This window comes from Equus quagga, chromosome 1 (assembly GCF_021613505.1).
Source record: "Equus quagga isolate Etosha38 chromosome 1, UCLA_HA_Equagga_1.0, whole genome shotgun sequence".
NCBI lineage: Eukaryota > Metazoa > Chordata > Mammalia > Perissodactyla > Equidae > Equus > Equus quagga.
The window spans coordinates 125498841-125523397 of NC_060267.1; the positions used below are offsets into that span (position 1 = coordinate 125498841).

Below are 24557 nucleotides of genomic sequence, written 5' to 3' on the forward strand. Positions count from 1 at the left end.
CTATTAGATCAGAGGTCCCCAAACCAGAATGAGTAGCGGTAACACTTGACAAGGTTTTTTGGGTTGTTTTTTTAAATAGAGATTTCCAGCCCCTTGCCTCCAGAGATTCTAATTCAGTAGTTCTGGAGTGGAGCCTGGAAATCTCTTTCTAAAAAGCTCTCTATGTAATTCTGATAGGTAGTGCAAGTTTGGGAACCAATGGACTAAATCAGTGATTCGAGACCTTGGCTACCTGTTGGAAACACCTGCGGAGCTTTTATAAGAATTAGTGCCAGCTTGCTTGTCAAATTGGAACAGAATCTCTGGGGTGTGGGGCCTAGGCATCAGCATTTTAAAGCTCCCAGGATCCTTCCTATTTGCAGCCAGGTTTAAGAACCATTGGATAAAATCATCTTTCAAGTTGTTTCTACGCTGAAGACTCTGAGTTCATCTGTGTTGCCCTGTGAGGTTTTTGGCATACAGTTTATTGGTTTAGTTCCCTGTGGGGACTAGTAGTTAGTTACCTTAGAGATTTGTCTCTTAATTATCCACACTAATGGAGAGCAGTGCTGTTACCAGTCATTCAGAACATTGCATAATCCCCAAAGCGTATCTCTCTCTTAGATGTAGTATTCAACTCTTTGGTATATGTAGCAGATTTGCATCCCTAATTAGGGCTTGCTTAGGATACTGACAATTTAAATTTGTCTTCTTCAAGCTTGGCAGTACCCTGGTAGGAGCAACCTGTGATTAAAATGTCCCGTTTTTCCCAAGCCACAGAGTGGCCCCTTCACAAATTTTCTTCTACACGTGGATGGAGTTAACTATGCAGAGATTTATTTATTTGTTGTTTGTTTAATATGCTTCTAAAATCTACATCGTATTCCATCAGTCTGCCCAAGCCATGTTTAAAATAAACAATGTAATTGTGAGATATTAAAACAATCACCTAGAGTCCTTTCCACTGTGTGTAGATGGCAATGTGGTATAAAGCCTAATTTGTCTAATAGAACCAGTCATTTAGCCAAGAATATTTTCCGTGTATAACTGCAAGTTAGGTAGTTTGTCTGCGAACAGTCTTTATTTTAACCATTTTGGTTGGAAATCTTCTTAGACTGCGTTACACATCCTTCGCTGCCTGTTTAAATAGGGAACTGACCGTACTGTAACCATTTCCGGATAACTGAGGATCACCATTGTGACTGTCTTTCCCCAGGGGCCACATAGCAACCCCTCTCCCCGGGGCCTCCTGAGGCCTAGAGCCAGTTTGCCTCTTCCCTTGATAGTCCCAGGCTGCAGCGGTCAGCTGGTCTACATGTCTGGTCCTACAATCTGGCATCCGTCCCCTGAAGCGCAGGGCATCAGAAGTGATGGCGATCTTTTATCAGTACGCCTGTTCGAGCAAGTCCCTACTTCCCCTTCCTGGTCCATCAAAGGATGGAAAGCAAACGTGTTGGATTTGGATGTAAAGCTGGTTAAAAAGAAAGACAGTTGTGAGTCGGGGCCTGAGGGCTCTATTGTGAGAAAACTGTGCACATTTTCATGCAGAGACTTTGTCTTATTTTGATGTTGGTTTCCCTGAAGCCTCTTTTTTCTTGTTGGTTCCAAAGTAAATTCCAAAGGAAGGTAAGGCTATGAAGTAATATAACATTGGGAGTGGGGGGTGGGGGGATCACAGTGGCCCATGTTTGTATAGCAATTTATGCTTTTAAGGTGTTTTAGCATACATTATTTTAGCTGACGATCATAACAATCCTTGAAGGTAAGTAGGGGAGCTATTATTAATCCCATTTTACAGACGGTGTGACTAAGGCCCAAAGATATTTAAATGATTTTCACAAGTTCCAATTTGTGAGGGATCCAATAAAAACCCATGTGGTGTGACTAAAGAGCTTAAAAAGGAGGTGGGTCAGGGGCTTATTCATTCATGGATTTGTCCATTCAACAAATCTTTACTGGCACCTATTACGTGCCAGGCATCATTCTGTGTGCTGAGGATACAATAGAAAATAGATCAAGTCGAGTCCCTGTATTTGTGGAGCTTATGCTCTAGTGGAAGAAGACAGACAAAAAATAAACAAATAAATATAAAGTTCAGTGTCAGATATTGGTAAGTGCTACGAAGAAAAGTAAAACAGTCAAAAGATAGAGAATCATGGAATTTTTTCACTACCTGGATGAGATGAACCACACTGATATATTCTTTTTAATGAAAGTTTTTAAAAATTAAATTAAATGCCCCCTTGAGGACAGCAAACTTAGTGGAAAGAGGAGTGGTGAAAGTAACCATTATTGTGGATCACCATTTCTAACATTGCTGATTACTAATAGGCCTGCTGAATTTGGCTTTGAATCTCAGCTCTAAGATGGCTGCATGTGTCCAGGAAAAGGCTGTGTCCACCACAAACATCACCAGGGAAGAAATGGAAACAATAATAATAAGTTTCTCGCGTCCCCCAGGTAGGGCTCCCATCCCTCCTGAGAATACCCTTTGATGTGCAGCTGCCAAAGGGAGAGAAGGAGAGAGGTGCCAGTTTAGAACTGATAGCTATCACTTACATCTCATTGGAGAAACTCCATTGTTTCATATCATAAAACTGCAACAATTATAGGACCATCACCGAACCTGCTCAATCCATTTGCTGAAAATTGCTTGAAAGTGTAACAGTTGACTACTGTGGCTTTGAGTTGTCCTCATTGTTTTTCAAATTAATACCTTGTCATTGTTTCAGCAGGTGTTAAGAAATGTTACTAGCATCCCAGGGGCCAAGCATTGGCCCTTTGCTTGATAATTGTTTGCTTTGTATCAAGAAAAAAAAAAAATACAGTCCTACTGTTTCCAAACCTTCCTCATTTTCACCCTGGAAATTACACAGAAGTGTTAACTAACTTCAATTTGCAGTGCATGACAGTCACGTCTTGTAGAGAAATGATACTTTGTGATCTAAGGTAAATCACAGTAATGAAAACTAATCTTTTCAGTTATTAGCAAACATACATATCTACTGCGGAAATTTAAGGGGTTTGTGGCAGCTCTCCTAATGACCCACATTATAGTGTTTTAATTGGTTTCTTTGGATATAACTTTGATTGCGACATCTCAAGCAGTGTACATTCTGAGTTTCTTTTTTTTATTTTCTTACAATAAATCATTTCCTAACTACTGGATGAACCACCTGCTTACCTTTCCAGAAAATTTAATTTATTTAAAAATCAAATCCTTTCCCTTCTCCCGATTTTTTAATCCTGGGCTACAAGGCTGGGAAGCAAAGAGACAAATGGTTGAACGTCTCCTCTGAGTAAACCGATTAGGAAATACTACATACTCAGGTTAAACAAACCAAAAAAATGTGACTTGGGTAAGAGGGTGTGTAGATTGAAATATGATTTCTTTACTTAGCACTTTCTCTATTTTTTAAAGAGGAAAAGGGGATCTGGGAAGGCTGTCACCTTCCTAATGTTATATTAAGGACAGACTATGGAAGACAGGGTATGTTTGAATATTCTTAAATGGGGGTTTCAATCCAAAGAAAAGCCAGAAAATGTCAGTGAGTTATCCAGTGAAGATTTATCCATTAGAATATCTTTGCTGGAAAAACAAATTAATACTAGAAAAAATATCTATAACACCCTATAATCCCAACTGCCTTCTTAGCCAGGTTTTATTTCTGGAAAGAGCAGGAGGTTTGAATATCAGTTCCTACCAGTCCGGGCTGTGGGTAGCTATACTGTTACCATGGACAGCTTCCAGCTCCTGTGGATAGCTTCGAACACCAGCAAAGGCAACGTGAGATGGGGTGGGGTGGGGTGGGGAAAACAAAGATGCATGTGTGGTCAAGGAAGAGTCACTGTCTGAAAATTCCATTTTCATGTTTTCCTGTTTCTTTGCAGAAACCCGGGATGGACGTGGCCGACGCCTATGTGACTTTCGTCCGCCACTCTCAGGATGTCCTTCGTGATAAGGTCAATGAGGAGATGTATATAGAAAGGTTATTTGATGTAAGTAAATGCCTTCTCCTCCTTGAAGACCAAGGAGGAGACCCTCCAAAATGTGACAAAATAAGAGACAGGAGGATAAGTCACATTTTGAGAAAATGGATTGGTCCTGATTCAAACAAAATCCTTCCCTCTCCCTCTGCCTTAGGCTCTTATCTGTTGTGTGTCTGTTCCGAACCCACTTTGGTGTGGCCGTGTCTCAGTCCCAATCTGTGTGATCCGTGGGACGGCGCAGAGCCTCTCAGCAAGCAGGCTCGTTCCTGCACGAAGCTTGTGAGGCAGCTTTCTCTAACTGGCAAAGACCCTTCTTGGTCATGGTTCTCCTCCTTGCAATCTGGCCTTGCTTTAGAGAGATGTTCTTGTCCGGGAGGCTGCGGCCAGCTCCCTCTCCTGGGGGTGGTACCTCCCTGACGCCAGCTGTGGAATGCAGATGTGCAGTAAATGTTGCGTTGTTATCACTTCAAAGATGATTCTATTTCTGGAAGACTAGAAATCTTTAGTTAGCCCTGGGTTTTGGCAAACACTTAACTTAGAGTTGCTTGGTCAGTAGTGATTCTAAACTGAGGTGCCCCCTGCCCACCCACCCACTTGAAAATTTGGGAGAAGCAGCAAATGTACAGAGAGCAGGTATACCAGGCTGCCAGACCCAGATGGAACTTCAGACAACGCAAATTTCTGAGGGTTAATAGTTGTCAAGCCATCTTATTTCCACTGTGACTACATCTGCACTTCCAAAGCAAGCCACTGAGGCAAAAAGAAAAAAAAAAAAAAGGAATCTGCTTTGGTCTCAAATCGCCTGCCTCTTTCAGGCCAAAGCAGATGGGGCTGCCTAATTTAGCCAGATATTTTCCTTCAAGTTTCCACTGAATTTGCCAGTGTAGACCTGGCCAGAGTGCATGGAAGCTGACGTACTTGTCTCTGTGTGGCTCTAATTGTGCAGCCTACTTCTGTCTCGTGAAGCGTGAGCTCCTCCTGTCCAGGTTTCTGTATTTTTAGTGCCAGCCCGAACATTAATGTTTTGGTCTACTATGGAATCCGTGTTTCTATATTTTTTCTGCGATTGTGTTCAGCAATTTACATTGAGTTTGTGTGTGTGTGTGTGTGTTTGTTCCATAGCTAAGTGAGCTCATTGTTGGCACCGCTTACGAGTCTGCAGCTTCTGACTTTTATATGCTTTGTCTTCCAGCTCATTTGCTTTCGTCGTGTGTTGAAAAGGCTCCTTTCTTTTTTTCTTTTCCAGTCATCCCCTTTCTGTGCTCAATATCGCTCTTGCCTCTGCATCACCTTTCTTCGAGAAAACCCTTCTTACTTTTTAATTCCCACCCGTCCTCTCTCAGATTAAAATGGAACTTATCTCTCATGTCAAATGTTTTATCACATTATATCAAGTGGCATGAATTAGAATCAAATAATCTTCCTGTGTACATCTTCTAGCATGACCCACATCCACTGAGAATGCCTCATACATGCATAAAGCTCACCAGCGGGGCCTCTCCTTTCTCTGCATGCGTGCCTTTATGAAAGTACCGAGCCTAGAATGTCTGGGCACAACCACCCATCCAATAGGCATTGAAAACAGACAGGCAGCACCCGCCGGTCTGCAGTTAGGAGTGTGGACGTCCTGTCCATCTCCGCTGAATTAAATTCCAAACCACAAATTTTCAAGAAGCCTGTGGATTGTTCTTTTCAATGCCTAGGTTGCCTTTTTTTCTTTCCCTTTGATCAGTATCTTCTGATTCTCAGTTTTGTGTGGCCCTTGCGTGCGTGTGCGTGTGTGTTCCTGTGTGAGTGTGTGTGCGAATAACCCCGTGCTTTCTAAAACTTGAAGATACCCACAGCTGAATTTGATGTTTAATCTGCAGTTTAGCCTGTGGCTTCATTGACAAATAACCCACCCTTCCCTCTTTTTTTTTTAATTAGAAGTACGAGGAAAGAAAAAATTTTTAAGGTAGCCTTGTTGAAGTTGTCCACTTCTATGGCTTTTTTTAAAGGAAAAGTGCAACTGAATCTTTATTTAAAAAGCAAGAGTACAATCTTGACTAGCACGGATGGCAAAACTGGCCTTGTCTGACTTTGAAGAACACAAGCAAATTCAAGCCCTCTGGCCTTTAATGTGAATTAATAACGAAAAGAGATATTACTAAGAATATGTTTTTCAGGAAGCAAATTACTTTTAGGGTCGTTCAAAACTTCACAACTATTTCTAGTCCCTTGTTGAATTACACTGACCAGCATGAAATGGTCATCAGTAAATTGTGTAAACGCCACAATTCAGGCTCCTATTATCACAGGTATGTTTTCCTAAGGGAGTCATAGTTATACTTCCCTGAGTATCTGATTTTAAAGACTTAACCATTACAAGCATTCACTGAATGTCACTCCCACCCCTGTGCAAAAAAATTTTTCAGTAGCTTCTTTAGAGATAATGAATTTCTTTGCCATGTACTTTCTTACTTTCCAAATAACCTGCTCCCCTAATTTACAGAATATTGGTGCTAGGCAACCTAACTGATGTAGTGCAAAAAAAGTTATTGAATCTGTCATGGATTTAAAACATTTGTCATTTGAAAAACCCAGAGCTTCTCAAAAAGCTTCATTACCATGCAGTCTCAGTAATTTAATTCAGTACTTACTGTTTTTCTATAATCTCGCAGCAAAACATCAGATTACCAACATGTTTGATTATTTTCGGCTTCTGTTTCCTCAAGCATGGTGTTTATTTCTTTGAGTAGATGCTCTGCAAGGCTCTCGTGTCCACCAGGCTAAACAAGGGACTAGAAATATTAAGGCAGGAGGGTCTGTGAAACCTGCCACCCTAAATTTCTTGCTACAATAAACTTGTTCTTTAAATACCATTCCTTAGTGATCGTGGTCCTAGGGCAGGTTTCTAAACAATTGGCAGAAATCTATTGAGAAAAACTTGTTGATCTGAGAAGTTTCTCTTCCAAATTGTTGCATTTTGATAAATGGCAAAAATGAATAATAGAAAATTAGCATTTTGAATGAGGAAAAATATATATCTCTCGGAGATTGTTTGCTGTTTGGGGGTTGTTGATTCTGGTTGTTGTGTCATTCTCTGGTTTTTAGTTCCTGCTGGCATCTGTCATTCAGAGGCTTATTCTCAGAGTTCCTGTTGTGTTTTTAGCTGTGTTTCAAAGTCTCCGTTTTACTTACCTGATAAATCCTTTAAGTTCTTGCTGTTTAGTATTGTTCCCTTTCTTTTGCCTTTTTGAGTGTGCCTTATAAAAAAGGCTGGATGGCGTTAGATCATGTTTGCGTCTGAGAATGTTTGGACTAATAGCTGGTCATTTAATGAGTGCATCTTCCGTTGTAAACCAGGACGCTACCTCGGCGCTTTCTCTGAGCTGGTTTTCTCTCTGCCTCGTCATTGTACTTTTGGCTGGAATCGGGTGCTTGTAGGAGATTATCGGCAATAGGATTTGGGGCTCTATATTTAATGTTCTGCATTTTTATCTATTTTATTATGTAACTTAACAGCAGCTTTCCAAATTCATCTTCACTAAATTTTTTTTTTCAAACAAGCCTTCTCTAGGTTTACTGAAGAAATACATTCAGGCATAACGTTGCCTAACCAGGTCTTTTTAATACAGTGGAAGTTTCTCTGCTTATTAATATAATTGATTTCCATAGACCGTCTATAAGATACTATCAACATTTTGGTAATGCACCCAAGAAAGAGCTAACCAGTCCAAAATTAAGTGCTGATTGGAAAAGAAGCCTCAAACTTCTTCCCTTAGGATTTCAGATATGCAGCTGTGCATTTTTTCATCTGCGTTTTTGCAATTTTTTTCCAAAAACTGACATGCAGTTACAAACTGGTTTCAGTTCCTACCAAGTAACAGTTTATAATATTTTGAAACAAAAGATTCAGAGATTTAAAGCTAGAGAATCTTCCAATACGAACAATAACAATGAATTTAAATTATATTAAAGATGCTGAATTTTTAAAAGAGAATCAGAATGCTATTGGAGGACTCAAGTGGAAGCTTGGCCTCCTTGAAAATTATTGCTGACTTTTAAAGAAAATATAAAGCATGGATATGAAATAATCTCCATGTTCCTAAAGCAGCAGCTGAGCAGGAACACAGAAGCCCAAGAAATAACTTGAAGACGGTGGTTTTAGCTTGAGTGTCCATAAATCATGCAGATGGCTTTCCCCCCTTCTCTAGTGATTAATTCAACATCTTCCCCAAAACAAAAACATGCTTTTTGAAATTAGAGATCAGATCATCAAGAGAAACACCTAAGATTTCAAGGTCTAAACAAAAATTAATTTATTTTCTTTCCTCCTTGTACTTCTTGAAGACACAGACTGAGAAGAAAATCGGGATTAAAAGAGATGTGCTTAGGGTGAATTCATCTGCTTAAACCTCACAGGCTCGGAGATGAGTGATTAAAAAGCCATCTCGAACTTGGACGGAATCCACATTGGTGGTAATGCCGCATCCGCACTGGCTTTCTTTGGGCCCCGTGTCATTGTGCACCAGGCCCGGGGAACATTGGACTGGAGATGATATATGGATTATATAGGTCAATTATACACTTAATCTGCCTTCTGGAGGATTAAGTTTTTGCAGATTGACTCTGCATTTGGCTTCTCCGTGGCAGTTATCAGATCAGCAAAGGGCCCCTTCCCAAACCACCTCGTAAGCACTTAATCAGGCAGTGCGGGTGGGTTCGGCTGAGGCTGCTGCTCTGTGTTCTTTGCTTTGCACAGATTTTAATTTACTGTTCCATTATCAAATCATATATTTGTCCACTTTATGTGTCAGCCCAATAATTGAGTGTGAATATTTCCCTTTAAAGGGGTAATTTGAAAAATGAAACCTCTGCCTATTAAAATATATTTGCTATATTTATATATGAAATGCAGATAACCTTATTTTAATAACCTTATTAAATTACAAAAGCACTATACATGTGAACATATATCAGAGTAGGACTCATCCTCCTTGAGGAAGTGAGCACTGAAGAACAGTCTACAAGGAAAGCATTGTTATTATATCTGGAAGGTATATCACCAACTGTCCAGGTGAGGGAAACGCCTTCCAAAAGTACAAAGTGGGGAGAGGGGAACAAGATTCACCAGAATAACAGGTGGCAGTTCTAGGGGACTGATTAAAGAAAATAAAGGCGTATGGCATTCCAGACCCTGAGCTAGTGAGTTATGTCCTCTATAAGCAGTAAGCAGTTTGCACTGCCCCAAACGGGAGCTGTTGTGTAGTCGTCATGGGCCTTGCTTCTGGAGCCTTCAGACTTCACCCCTGATCCTCACAAGCTGGGTGACCTTGGACCAGGTATTTAATCTCTCAGAGCCTCAGCTGATTCATCTATATGACAGAGATGATAATAAGCAGAACCTTCTCGCGGAATTGTTATGAGGGTGAAATGCCGTGCGCAGGTGCAAGCATCGGGCTCTGAGGAAGCACTTGGTAAGTTAGCCAGCACGGCCACCATCATCACCATCACATCCTCCTCATCATCATCACTGAAGTGGACCTGCTTTTCCAAGATCTCTTTTTTTCTTGTTAAACAAAACTCCATATCCGTCCTAAGGTGCTGTAAGAGTCTCGCTATCACTTTAAGACGTTAACCCCAAGCTTCTTAGAATTACAGCAGCCTGGTACCTTTTTCCTTTTTGTAAAACATAGTTCTGAAATAGGCAGAACAGCTACAGTCAGAACTGGGGCTTTGAAGTGAACCAGACAGGCTTAGGAATCCTGGTTTTGCCACTTCTGAGCTCTCTAACTTCGGGGGAATTATTCAGGCTCTCTGAACCTCGATTTCCCCATCTATAAGGAAACTTGCTTCTTACAGTTGTTGTAAGGACTAAATAATGTAGTGACTGTAGACTGGCATACTTAAAAATTCAGCAGGTCTTTTATTGTCATCATCATCATCATCTCGTGGAACTATTTGTTCCTGCAAGTGATTTTGAAATGATCTAGCCTTACCCCCTCAATGAAACCGCAATCCATTAGCAAATAAATCAGAGTCAACCTCTGAACTTGAGAGGTTTTTTGGAGGGGAAGGGGGGAATGGTTAATGCCCTTTATTATTGCAGATGTAGTATGTGTACTTTCTAGACATTTAGAAAACACGTCGAAGCAAAAATAGGAAAACATTATGTTCCCAGCACCCAGAGATTATTCCTTGAGTGTTTATTTTTGGGGATCTTTTTTCTATGTACTTATAGACATTATGTACTTTTTACAAAAATAAGTAAGCAAAATTGCTTTTTTCAGTTAATGATCTTCGTTTTCCATGTCAAGAAATGTTCATCTAATATACTGCACATACTCAAAATTCCCCACTTGTCCTCAAAATATTCTTTATAACTGGTTTGTGCAAATGAGGATCGGATGCAGGGCCACACGCTACATCTGGCTGTGCTGCACGTTGAGTTTCTTTTTCCCAGCACTGGCCCTTTTTTCACGATCCTGACTTGTTAAAGGGATCGCCGTGCGAATTGTTCTGCAGACTGGAGGAGTTTATTACTATCTAAACATAGAACTGATTTGGGGTGGGAAAAAAAAATTCTAGCTGAATTCAACCAAGTAGTTCTTTTAGACATAATTAGTAGCTCAGCATAATTCAATCGGGGTTTTTTAAAGCTGTTCTCTGTATGTAAGGAAAATTTCTGAAGCTACTTTAAAAAAAAATCTAAACAGCAAGAAATCCAGAGACCAGGGTACAAGTTGACCGTGTGAAGAGCCACAAGGATTTTATTCCATGTAATCATAGAGATTTGAGCTAGATGGGTAAATCTGAGGTCCATGGTCCAGTATTTCTTATGTCACTGTAACTGCTTTGGTGAAATCTTGGACTACGCACCAAGTCTTGTCATACGCACCCCTAGACCATTAAGAAGGTTCTTTTGTTAATTCTACTAGGATTTTCCCTGAGGTTATCAGTCTGAAATTAAGCCCTTCAAATCAGTCTGAAGCTGAGCTTTCAATACTCTTCAGATCAAATTTTAATTGAACTATGACCTCGTCCCTATCATCCTCAATTATAGGGTAAAGAGCATATCCTCCAGTCAACTAGGATAGCCTGTAGAATCTGTGTGATTATAGATATTGGAACAGGAAAACTAATCCAAAATGTATTAGGAAATAGAGTTAGGAAAGAAGAGATAGATGATTTTTCCACCTAATTTTGAGTACCAAAGTAAATTCTGGCAGTTAAGCCATGTCTTGGGCCATGCCTTAGGGCGGTAGAGGAGGGTCATTTCCCAAGAGTACGGAAACTTGGACACAGAATCAGAGGGAAAAGAGAAGTGGAAGACCTAGCCCTCTCACCATGAGTCGTGACGTTTTAATATATATATATTACCAGATACACACACACGCACACAGACACATAGGATTTGGGTTTAGGTTCTTGGAAGCGAACCTGAGATGCAAGAACTTTCCAAGCTGGAATTATAAAACAATCCAAATGCGTCTTCATGGCTTTTACCCTCCAGTGCCCCTCAAAGACTCAGTGTCTTCATGATTTCCCCCACCTACTTCTCACCATCCAAGTCTGCCTCTAGCAGATTTGCTCTTTCCTCCCCTGTTAAAGTGAAGAAGGCTTAGTGCTGCCCTTGTTGGGATATTTGCAATTTTAACAGAGTATTTAGCCAAAAGAATAAGACATTAATAATTGAGGTTTTTGTTCTTTGATAGGACAGAAAGGCAGCTCTATTAGGATGGGAGGGCATCAAAAGGAGAGTGTTTTGAGGCCTCTGAAGCCCTATTGCAATGAATCTCAGATTCAAATACGAATCCTGTCTTGCCGCATGGCCTTCATCACAGCCAGTGAATGATAATTAATTATTTTGCTTTTTGAGTCTCAGGTATAGAAACACATTTCTATTCCACACGGACAAAGTAATGCTTCTTTCCGAGCGTGGGTGGTTTGAGCTTTTAGCAATCCTGCATGCAGAAAATATAAGGGGGCATTAGTAGATTTGGAATCTTTGGATTAATTGTGTGAAATGGGTTATTACTATCCAAAAGAAATTGTTTATTTTTGGTTAGCATCATCCTTACAGACTTATATTTCAGTGGCATTTCTTCAAGTAGTTCTTTTCTAATCTAGCAGCTTCCTTCTAAAGCCATTCATAGAAATAGGTCTCGTTTTCTTTCAGCAAAGCTTACATAAAACCAGTCTTGAATTTTCTCTGGAGCTTGTGTGCAACGAAGAGTTTTGCTAAGTGTCTTTATCAGAACAGCTTTCTGTGTTCCAGGAGACATTTGGTGAATACAGTTAATTTGTTTTCTTTTCCAGAGGAGAATGTTCCAATAATCATTCTAAGAAGCTAGGCTGATTGCTGTGTTACATGAAGGTCGCAGCATCCTTGCTAACGTGACCCACACAATACTTTTGTGTCTTAGAAAAGGTTTTTATTTTTTTTCTTGTGGCAGACTTATGGCATGGAGGCAGTAAGTGACAGACTCTTACACACACCACACGTGCACGCATGCGTGCACACACGCACACACACAAACACACAGAGTAGCCAAGGCACATTTTGTGGAACAAACATTATCACATTGCATTGCAAGATACGAGATGTACTAAATCCTCAAATTTAGTACATCCTGGCAGAGAGAGGCTGCCAGGCTCTGTAGAGGCTACTATCAAAAGATTTCACTGTCTATCCATGCCTAGAGTCAGTCACTTGCTCTAAGATTTTTTTTAATGAATGAATTTAAAATGTCATCTAGGTTCTTATTATTCGTAGTGTGGTCCGTGGACCCTCAGCATCAGCCTCACTTGGGAGTTTGTAAGAGGTGCAGGATCTCAGCCCTAACCCCAGCCCAAATGAATCTTAATCTGCATTTTAACAAGATCCTCTGTTGATTCAAATGCAGACTAAAGTTTGGCAAGTACTGGGTAAGATCAGTGACTTTCAAACTTATTTGCCCACAGCTCACAGTGAGAAACAAGCTTTACTTTGCAACCCATTATGTGTGTACACACACGTACATGTGAAACTAAAGTTTATGAAACAATATTTACCCTCTCTGTGATGCAGCCTGATATTTTTTATTCCATCTTTCAAAAATATTCGTGGTAACCAATAAAAGGATTTCACCCCACACTAATAGGTCACAACCCTCAGTTTTAAAAGCACACCTAGAGCAAAGTTTCTTCCCATTGGCACTATGGACATTTTGAGCCAGGTAATTCTTTGTTGTGGGATGCTAGCCGATGTGTTGCAAGATGTTGAGCAGTATCCCTGGCTTCTACCCGCTAGATGACAGTAGCACCTCCTCTCAGTTGTACAGACCAAAAGTGTCTTCAGACATGGCCGGATGTGCCCTGGGGGGAGGGGGGCAGAATCACTGATCTGGATGAACCAGAAAAGAGGTTAATGCTAAGGAGTCCTACCTCTCTGCATGTCAGATGTCCCTCTGCCACCACCACCACACACAGGTGATGAGTGTATCATAGCAACAACAACAAAGTGTCCATTTATCACCCCGGCAGTTAGATTGGGAGTGGTGCCAGACTTAGAAGTACATTATGTCTAGGGAGCTTCGTTCAATCACAAGAAAAGTTTATGCGACATCCAAGCCTCTTCGCCCCTCTCACTGGATCTCCCCAGAGTAGTCCCACTCAGGGCCACGGGAAGGATCTGGAGTGGTGCCTTGGATCAGCAGTACAGATTCCCGCTTTGGCCTCCCTCAATTGCCTTTCTTTTCTTATCTTTTTATAATTCCACCCGGAGTTTGGTTAAAAAAAAAAAAAAGTTGTTGCTTCCACCAGGTGGCTACAAGTTATTTCTGTGTGTCCAAAAACCTGAAAAGAAGGCTCAAGTTGAATACTTCATTCATTCTAAATTCCCAGTTCAGAAGAGAACAGTTAACAGCCTCTTCTTCTGTTAAATTCCTGCCGAGCTGACTAAAAACCCAGTTAATGGAATCTGGTGATTCGCCTCTATTATGAATTTCCCGCATCAGAAGGCTTACAGTGATGGTGTCTCTTGCCATGTTGGGTAGCCTTGACTGCTTTTGGCAGGATTTTTCTCTCCAACCATCCCTGGACTAACGTCAGTCTATACCAACAAACCTCTAGGTCTTGCCCAGGATGGGGGTATTATTAACTACCAGATCTGCATGCCAACCAGGTTATAAAGCCCCTCTCATTTTTTGTGTAAAAAAATTTTTTTGAAAAGTAAAATAATATGTAAAGTAAGCAAAGTTGAATTCATGAGTTTTCTCGTGACATTCTCTAAATCACTTTTTAAGGAAGAGAACTATCACTCCCTTTGTTCAGAAAATTCATTATTTGGCTTAGGAAAACATCCTGTTAAAGAGAAAAAACCCAGTTATGAGGTGCCTCACTAGTTTTGGGAGAACTAAGTCAGTGTTGCTCACCTAGAGGCAATTTTGACCCACAGGGGACATTCAACAATGTCCACAGACGTTTTTGGTTGTCACAAACTGGAAGGTGCTATTAGCATCTAGTGGGCGGAGGCCAGGGATGCTGCTCAACATTCTACAACGCAAAGGACAGCCCCACAACAAAGAATCATCCAGCTGAAAATGTCAATAGTGTGGAGGTTAAAAGAATCCTTTGTCTTTAATGGTATAGGCTATTTGAGTTTAAATTTTGGTATCAATCTTGAGCGGTATCTGTGGGTAGTTTCCTCACCAAGGGATTCCAATGAGTGTCTCTAAAGAATTCTCTACTTGGCAAACTCAGAAACTAGTCTCAAAAAATCATTTTGACACACTTCATCCAAAAACATCTTTTCAGGGTCTAGAAAATTAAAACCAAGTAATCATTAACACTTAACCCTTCTCAGCTTGAACTTGACACTCACCCATGTGTAGTTCCCATGGAGCACCAGCACTTCAACCAAAACTCTGATCTTGTCAGTTAAATGAACCACAGCAGCATCCTTCTACTAGAAAGCGCCTCTCCAAGTTTTTAAGGGACTGGCTCCGTTATATCAAGCAGACATTAAGAGCATCGGCTTTGCAGTAAGACACTCCCAAGTTCAATTTCTGGGTCTACCACTTAATAGCTGTGGGACTTTGGGTAACTTACTTAATCTTACCAAGCCTCAGTCTCCTCCTCCGTAAAAATGGAAGTAGAAATAGTATCCAGCTGTTTGGATTAGGAGGACTAAATGAGGCAAGGCCTGTAAAGCACAAACCACAATGCTTGGCACATGGAAATGATTTCGCAAATGTCTCTTCTTGTTGTTGTCATCTCTATCAGTAGTGGTTGTAGTGTAAAAACTAACACACACCTTTGTCTAATGCTAAGGTAGGCTTTGCAGCAGGGAGAAGAAAAGTAGTGATATATTCCATGCCAACAGGCATTTTAAAAACCAGAGATGGGGGCTGGCCCAGTGGCATAATATTTGGGTTCATGTGCTCTGCTTAGGCAGCCCAGGGTTCGCAGGTTCAGATCCTAGGCATGGACCTACACACCGCTCATCGAGCCATGCTGTGGTGGTGTCCCATGTACAAAATAGAGGAAGGCTAGCACAGATGTTAGCTCAGGGTCCATCTTCCTCACACAAAAGCCAGAGAAGAACTGGTCAGAGAACATGATAGCAAGTAGCAAAAAGCCCAGTTGTGCTGCAGGATCCCTAAAGAAAATCTGTTTTAGAGTAGAACAAGATCCCAATGGGATGGAGCCTCAGCAGTGGTGCCCCAGAGGAGGCAGTCCTAGGCCAGATCTACAGATGTTTAGGATTTGAGGAGGAGAAAGAGAGAGGATTCTGTGCTCAGGCACCAAGCAAGGAGACGTTATTGCTTCCTCTGGGAGCATCCCTGACTCACCAACACCACGTCTTCATTAGCCTTAGCAGAGCTTCTCTTTGGAGAGTTCCTTCCAGCATTTAGATAAGGGATCGCTTCCGCTGGGTTATGTGATGACTCCAATCTAGGCATCAGGATATTTGCTTTATAGGCATGAGCTACTCCATAAACTTAAGGCTAAATTCTTCTCCTATTAATATGTGTTGTTTAGTCTTTCGATGTGTGCTTCTTAACCAGGGGTGTGCATCAGAATGACTTACATATTTTTTTTTATTTTAAAAATGTACTCATCCCAGCTGTATACCAAAAATTCTGAGTCAATAGATCTAAAGTAGGGCTCGGGCATCTGTTTTTTTTAAACAAGTCCAAGCATTTAATCTGATTGAGAACCATCGATTTAGAGCAACGATTCTCCACTGTGGGTGATTTCGTCACCCAGGATATATTTGGAAATGTCTGCAGATATTTTTGATGGTTGCAGCTCAAGTGGAGGTGGATGTTACTGACATCTAATGGGTAGTAGTAAACATTCTACACTGCACAGGACCGCTCCCCACAACAAAGAATTACCTGGCCCAAAAGGTCAATAGTGGTAAGATTGATGATTCCTGATTTAGGGCATGAAAGATACTGAAGACATGTTTATTTCTGTTATTTCTATTAATACCTTTCCTACTTTGTGTCCTACAAAACAACTTTATAACCTTTTTATTTTATTATTTATTTTATTTTATTTTATTTTTGAGGAAGATAAGCCCTGAGCTAACTGCTGCCAAAAGACTGGCCCAGAGCTAACATCCATGCCCATCTTCCTCTACTTTATATGTGGGACGCCTACCACAGCATGGCATGCCAAGCGGTGCCATGTCCACACCCGGCATCTGAACCAGCGAAGCCCGGGCCGCCCAGGCGGAACATGCACATTTAACTGCTGAGCCACCGGGCCGGCCGGCCCCCAACCTTTTCATTTTTATTTCAATAGTGACAGTACAAAGAGATAGAAAAAAGTGCTAACGTATTATTTCCATTTTTAAGACAAGAACCTAAGGTCCAGAAAGAGCTTGCCCAGGACCCCAAAGCCTCAGTGGCCCATCTCCTGAAACTACGTTTTTTCCATCCCCTACCACCCCAGAGCAGTGATATTGTCTTATTTTATTCATCACTGCATTCCCAGTCTCTGGCATGTGTCAACCCTTAATAACTGTTTATTAAACAGATCCTGATGAATCCCTAGCCCCCTCATAGTATCTTGTGTACCTTCTCAAGGATGTTTTATATTTCCAATTGTAACTCAAAAATAGTAATTAAGGCCTTTAAGTATCTCACTATGAATTTTTACAATTGTTACCTGATTTTTTTGGAAGCCTTGAATATATAGTGTTCTGGTTAATTTAATGGAGAATGAATTGTTTTGGTCCATTTGACTTTTTGGTTTATTTGAAGATTTATTGGAAAGCCATTTCTGTTTCAACTTCTACTTTTGAAACAATTTCTAAAATGTCAGTTCTGTTTTCAGCCTTACTGAGCATATGAAACAGAATCTAAGTCTCGGGTCAAGACTGTCCTGGGCTCTGACATTACCCTCCTTAACCCCAACTGTCGCTATCCACTCACGAAGATGTCAAAGAGTGAATTATCCAGGATTGCATGGCTAATAACTTCCCAGACTCCAAATACAGTATCCTTTCTGCCATACCCGATGCCTCAGGAAGACGAGGCTGAAATGTTTGTCAGCCCAAAGCACAATCTGAAAGCTGCTCTTTGATTCACTCCCAAAGAGGACTTTTAGGGAGAGGGAAAATGGCAGCCTTTTCTTTTTTTCTTTTTTTTTGTTTTTTTTTTTTTTGCTGAGGAAGACTGGCCCTGAGCTAACATCCGTGCCCATCTTCCTCTACTTTATATGTGGGATGCCTACCACAGCGTGGCATGCCAAGTGGTGTCATGTCTGCACCCGGGATCCAAACCTGCGAACCCCGGGCCGCCAAAGCAGAACATGCACACATAACCGCTGAGCCACTGGGCAGGCCCAACGGCAGCTTTTTCCTAAAAAGAAATGCAAACAGGGAGAAAGATTCCCATTACTTGAGGGTTTTAATACATGGCTATTTAATAATAACAACAATGATGACATTTAGGGTTTCTTTTATGTATATTTTCCTGACTGTACATCGGAGATGATAGCATTATCTTGTTCAAGGTCTTATTTCTTTTGAATCCTCTTAGCAGCCTTGAGAGGTAGGTACCTAGTGATTCCCATCGTATAGCTATGGAGACTGATGAGAGCCAATGTTTATTAGGTACTGTCTCTGTACCAGGTCCTCTCCTAGGCACGTAAATGTAATAACTCCTGTAATTCTCATAACTTCCTTGTGAAGTAGGTTTTTACAGATAAAGAAGTTGGGTCCCTGAGAGTTAATTTAACTTCACTAAATTCAGAAGCCTGGGAAGTGATCAATCTTACATCAAATTCCTTTCTTTCTGATGTAGAGTGGACACCAAACCATAATGTCTTAGAAAAAACCCTACACTGTTCAAATATGTGGCCCAAAACTCCCACTCCACTGAGTGCTCTGCATCCCAAATTCATCCCCTGGGGATTTTCCTGTAACAGAGTCACTGTTTCCTACATGGGACCCCAGCAGTATACGAGACAGAAGTTGAGATTCTGTGCCCCGCTGGTAGAATGTGGCTTGTTAGTCATGGCTGGTCCACTAACAATGAGGGGAGTTGCACAGCTAATCGGGCAGATGCCTGAATGAAAACTCAACTGCACCAGGGCAGGCCTCCTTCTGAACGTGAGGACATTGTCACTGGGCTGGAGTTCCACAAACACCAGCAGAACCTAGACCTAAAAGTGGGAGATCTCAGGAAGCGCTACTTTACCCACATCAGGGTAAAACCCCATCCTCGGCAGAGAGGGCCCACAGCACAGTGGGGAATCTTGCACACCATATGTGCTGCAGAAACCACGTCTACCTAGGCCCAACTAAGGGGTGCGTTTCAGCTTTCAGTCTCTCTCTCCCTCTGCGTTCTGTCTAAGATCTTGTATCGCATAAGAATAAAGTTTTGTGGTTTATTAGGGGCGAGAGGAATGATGGTAACACAATACCATTACATCCCAGACAGTTGATAAATGGTTTAGGGTGACAGCTTAGTTCCTTAAGCAGAACTCGACACAGTGGTATTATTAAACATCAATGCCCAAGATTTTCCTAGGAGGCTCTGTTGACTCTTTTAACCTGCCCACATAGCTAAGTTTTCAATTGCACTATGAGGTTTCACAAATCAGCAATACTTTACAGGAGGGGAAAAGTAATCCAAAATTACAGAATGACATGGTTATACAATCTGTGCATAATACAAATGTAGTTGCAACTAAATCATTGAGTGGTCATTATCCAATCATGCCTAGGGTGTCAGCGATGGGAAAATTTGCGATCAGGTGTCACCAAAGTCCTTCCTTGATTTATTTCCACCCAAAGCTTACAATAAACAATGTGACAAGGGGATGAAAGAGAAAGGAAGGAAGGAAGGAAGGAAGAAAGAAAGAAAGAAAGGGAAAGACAGAAAAAAAAGAAAAAAAGAATTGTTTTTTTCTCTTAAAGCTTTAAAGAGCTTACCGGATAGAACATGAGCTGTTAGCGACCCTTGAAAGTGGCAAATCCCTCAGCCAGTGGAAAGTGGTCCCTATGTATTGTTTCTAAAGAGTTTGTTTATTCAAAATATGTCTGCTTTTGGCATTCAGTTTCCTAAGCGAGTGGGGGCTCGGGGCAGTAGTAAGGTCAGCACAGTGCACCGTATAATGAAGCTCACCCCTGCCTGTGGTTTCTGAACACCATCAAATAGTGGTGACCGTGGCACAGGGGGACATGGATATGGACGTGATGGAATTCTTTTAAAGCCTCCCCACTTGGCTTACACGGAATTAGAGAAATGGAGGCCTGTTTGCATTTGTTGGTGCACATTAGAAATAAATTTGCGCATTCAGCTTAAAGAACTCACTAACGGCAAGATGTACAAAGAAATGCTATCATGTGTTTAGCCCAGTCTTTGTAAGCGTGGCCAGGCAAGGGAGTTTATCAAAAGAAATATGTAAATAACACAACCTGCTTTACAAAGGAAAAGAGAATAAAATTAATCCAAGACATCCGTGGCGTAATACTATTTTCTGCCCTCAGCTTTTCTTTTTATAACTTGAGACGTGCAGCCGAACAGTCCAGCACAAACAATAGCACACTCAAAAAAAACCCAGCCCCGGGGCATCCCTCAGTCCCTAGGAAAGAACTCCAAATGAGTCTTCAGCCTCACACACAATATTATTATTAAATCTAACATGATCATAGCCAAATCGTTGGCTCGGGCACAATCCCCCACTCCCCCTCCTTTTTGGGGGGAAAAAGGGGGAAGTGTTGGGAGGGGCAAGGGAACCAAGCCAATCAAAGTTAAAATAAAGTCTCTTTCTAGCAAGACTACTGTCTATAACATGTTGTTCCTTATAGAAAGTGGGATATGGTGGCATTTGCTTGATTAACTTGCTCGACAAAAGTGACAGCTGCTGTGGGTGCATGCGGATAAGCTGCACGGCGCAGTTCCGCCTTTGTACATCTGTCAGCAAAAAGGGAAGAATAAAGAGTGAAAAGAGACAAATTGGTCCCAAAAGACACTCCATTCAACTTAGGAGGTTTGCCCCATTCAGGCGCTCGCTGTGCGCCTCAAGTACTGAGAGCTTATTCAATTTCATTCACTCTTTCGAATGAACCCACAAGTGTTTAATTTCTTATTCTGTTGCCTCAAAAGGGGGGAAGGCATGGAGAAGCCGGGGGAGGGAGGCTTGTGGACGGGAAGTGTTAATGGCGAGGCAGGGTGATCCAGGGCGCACATATTAAGTCATGGCTAATTTACGGTTTAAATCTATGTGCTCAAGTCCTGGAGCCATCTGAATGCTTCAGTGGGGGACCTTATGCAGACTTCTTATCTCTTGGCTGGTGGATCCAAAATCATCTGGAGATATCAAGGGCATCCACCAAGGTCAAATGCGTGTCTTGTGTAAGGATAATGGTCTGAGGTTTACACCTTTTCCAGAGATGGGGCAGCGGGCTCCCCAGGATAAGGTTTGGGTAAGTGATGAGGCAACTGTAGGGTTTTTCCCCCTCCCGGAAAGAGAAAAGAAATTAGAGTCACACGCAGTGAGAAGGAGTAAGAGGGGAATATGGTTTCCAGAGATTAAAAATAAAGCAAGAGGAAAGGGCGCCATTGGGAGGCAGAGCCCAGCTGTACATGGTGAGAACACATGTTAACTTAGAAAAAGCAGCACTTCATCTTTCTTTTCCTCATCCCTGATCCCCAGGCATCAGAACCTGTTTTCTGGCCTCCTTTAAAGGGGCAGTTGTTACACACACCCAAATGTTTCCTCCTAGGATTTTAAGAAGCCTTCACCAGTCCACCTGTGCTACCATGCTCTGCCCGATCTGCCATCTTTTCTCCTGCCTTCATGCCATTCTGCCTTCTCTTTTGAAACCCAATACTCCCTTCCAGTTCCTGGGCCAGCATCTGAGTATCGTCCCTGCACCCAAGCCTTCTTGTTGACTGCTTTTTGGAAATCTCTCAATGCCATCTCTGGCTCCTGAAAAGATCATACCCCATCCTTGTGAGAAATCATTCCCCATAGAGCCCACATTCGCTAAGCTGACATAGACGTAATTTTAAAACCACTTAGAGCACTTTGGAAAAGGGTTCTGGACCCAGTTATAGCTGTTGGTCTTTGTTTTCTTGGAATTCTGGGGCTCTGGACAGTCCCTCCTGTCTGGTATATTAGTGTCCTCTCAGCATCTGCTTGGAAACTGGTGGTGTGGTTTGACCTAAAGCATTCCAATTTACCTGTTTACCTGATTTCTTTCCAGGTAACAGCGTCGAAATTATGTGAATGTACAGACCATGTTTTTTTTATATTGAGAATAATGATTAAAACAACCTCAGCCTAGGAAAACAACTCCCTGAAGTCAAGGCGAATTTTCCTGCATAAGAACCTCAACTTTGACTCATAAAACTCTCATGATTCATGACTATAGAAAGTTGAATATGTGCACATTATGAAATTAGCCCTAATGTGATTAACCAACCCTGTTTTAAAAAGACAAAGTTGGCACTCCACTTTATCTTTCCGTTCCGTACATGAGTTACAATCCTTATTTTAGAGTATGATTTCTATAATCATTTCTATATGATATGCAAATTTCTTATTCAGTTGCTTACGTCAATCTGCTTGCGAATTAATGCAGTTAACTCTAAATGCACTTCCCGTACCTAAGAAGCATTTGGGGCTGGGCAGATGCTGTTCATGAATAATCTGAATTCAGTTCATAGGATGAATCCTTCTCCTACCTCTAAAGTCCTTGTATGCATATCAGAGATCAGTCTTCAGATAAATTATTCACACTTCTCACGTGGATAATAAGTGGTAGGATGTGCCACCAAAACTAGAATTTCGTTTTCAACATAATTGAGCTTTAAGTGATTGAGATGACTTGAAAGTGTGAATTTGGATTGTAACTATACATTTTCTCAAACAGTAGGCTCCTTTGAGAGGATAGAGGCTGAAGGCATGGGGGTCCATTTTCTCAATGCACAGGGAGGCCTAGGACTAAATCCCCAACATATCCAGAGAAAAATAGGTCCCAGAAAAAGGTATTGTTAACAGTGGTCAGTTTGTTAATGCCCAAACTGCACACCTGCCCTGAGAGGCCCAGGTGGCAGAAAGGGCCCGGTTAGAAGCTGATTGGGGCTTAATCACATTGGGCTCATTATTTATGTCTCTTGGAGAAAGAAAGAGTCTGAACTGAGAAAATCCAGGTACCTAAGAGAGCTATTCCCCTTCTCTTAAATATCACAGTTCCCCAGTCAGCTTGCCGAAAGTTACGTGTCAGCCTCTGACATTTGCTAAAAAACTTGTCCGTTTAACAGAAGTCACAAACTCGAGTTTGTCCTGATTTGCTGCAATAGGTCCTGCTGATCAGCCAGGGGGTATGAGAGCAGCAGGTGTTGGGGCCAGGTTCCATCTTTCATTCAGGGTTTGACCACTAGTTACATTTTTATTCAATTACTTAGACGCCCAGCAGTTTCAGAAGTCATGTTGTGTCCAGGCAAGCACAGATCTAATTTTGATACCTAAATTGGATTCTTTCTTTCAGGACAGCAGGGCGTTGGTGGCTAATCAAAAGAGATAGAGGGGAAAGGTATATTTCGCTATTTGGGTACCTGAAGTTCAAAGGTGGAAGGATTTTGCAGGAAGTCCTGTCTCGCTCCTCATTTACTTGACATTAAATAGGGCATGGAGTTATAGAAAAAATTATTTATTTAGGGAGCCTATGGGCTTCAGGATCTGTGGAGCATCAGAAGCAGGAAAACAGAAGGAAAATTAAAAGCTGTTTATTACATATGGCTTATTACGTTTCTTTTTCTCTCTTTTTCATAGAGAATAAACTCAGATAAATATTGTTATAGAAATGTGAAATGGGGTTTAAAAAGTAACTATTTCTTGAGGTTCTTAGGAGAATTCAGTGAGTTTAATCCATATAAACTGCTTAGAATGGTGCCTGACACGTAAGAAGTGCTCACTAAATGTTTATTCTCATTATTTTTATTATTTTTGTTGCTAATTATTATTAATGTCACTATAGAACTTTTTTTCCAAAGTGGATTCAATGGGACATATGTACCCTGAGAGATATTAATAGGTGGCTCATGAAAAGTGGTTCTTTAGTCAAATATCTTTGGAAAATCCAAAACAGAGTTAAATGGGTTTCTTTATGACAGAACTTCTCAGAGCGTTTAATATGTTAATATAACCCTATGAACGAGAGTCGCCAACAGTACTCAGTATAGACGGTATGTGTATATGTATTCACATACACATTCGAAGCCAGCGAAAAATGCAGAGCTAGAAAAGTTTATGCTAGTGTTACTTTTATAAAAATTTGCAATTAAATTCCTCTAGGTAGTCATTTTGTCCTGTCTGCATTTAGCCCCCATGGGAGGATAAAATAGTGACCGTTCCTCATGAAGAGCCTCCAAGTTTCCTCCTCCCAAACTTTGGAGACCATAGCTGGAGGCCCAAGTGGGGAACACGCCTTTCCCCGCAGCTGGGAGGCTGCTGGCCTTTGATGCACACATGTTTTTTTCTTTTTTATTGGGCATTGTTCTGTGTCTTCATCATGTTTTTGAAGGCAGCCCACAGCCCCAAATCCATAAACTTCAGAACCACCTTGGATACAAAAGGGGAAAGGCCCTCACTCAAAATTTCAAAACAAGTTCTTACCCTGGACAAAGAGAGGAGTAGCCTCAATCGGGAGCTTTCCAGTCCAAGTATATGTCACCGTTTCAGTAAATAAAAAGACATGAACTCCCTGGATTGGTTCAGCTGGGCTGGGAGCCCTGCGATAAGAGGTCACTGGTGTGAGTTACTATGGTAATTGAGTAGTATCAGCAATAGTTTTGCTCTCATGAGCATTAAAGCACATAATAATAGGCAAACAACAGTGGTTAAAGCAAGCAGGTAGGATTACTATGTTCTTTTGTCAGAAGTATATAATGTCTTGTAGTCAGTTTTAAAGACTTCTCAACCCCCAAATCCACCCCACTGTCACCTGCTGAGTAATTTTGTATGCTTAATCTCCTGCCCTCAACTCCAAGATCTCTGCTAATTTGAGGCAAATGGGTATTTCTGACATTAAATAGGGCAGCAAGGAAGCTCTGACCTAGAAAACCCGCATTCTGAAGCATGGAGAAAAATCTTCT

The 24557-nt window shown here is 41.3% G+C and overlaps 1 protein-coding gene across 1 annotated transcript in view; it reads left to right on the forward strand.

Moving 5' to 3' along the window:
* CADPS (calcium dependent secretion activator) overlaps positions 1 to 24557 on the forward strand; it is a 433248-nt gene that overhangs the window by 392996 nt on the left and 15695 nt on the right. The window contains exon 29 of the mRNA XM_046679760.1: positions 3871 to 3978. Within this exon, the coding sequence (XP_046535716.1) occupies positions 3871 to 3978 (108 nt within the window). The remainder of the gene's footprint in view (positions 1 to 3870; positions 3979 to 24557) is intronic.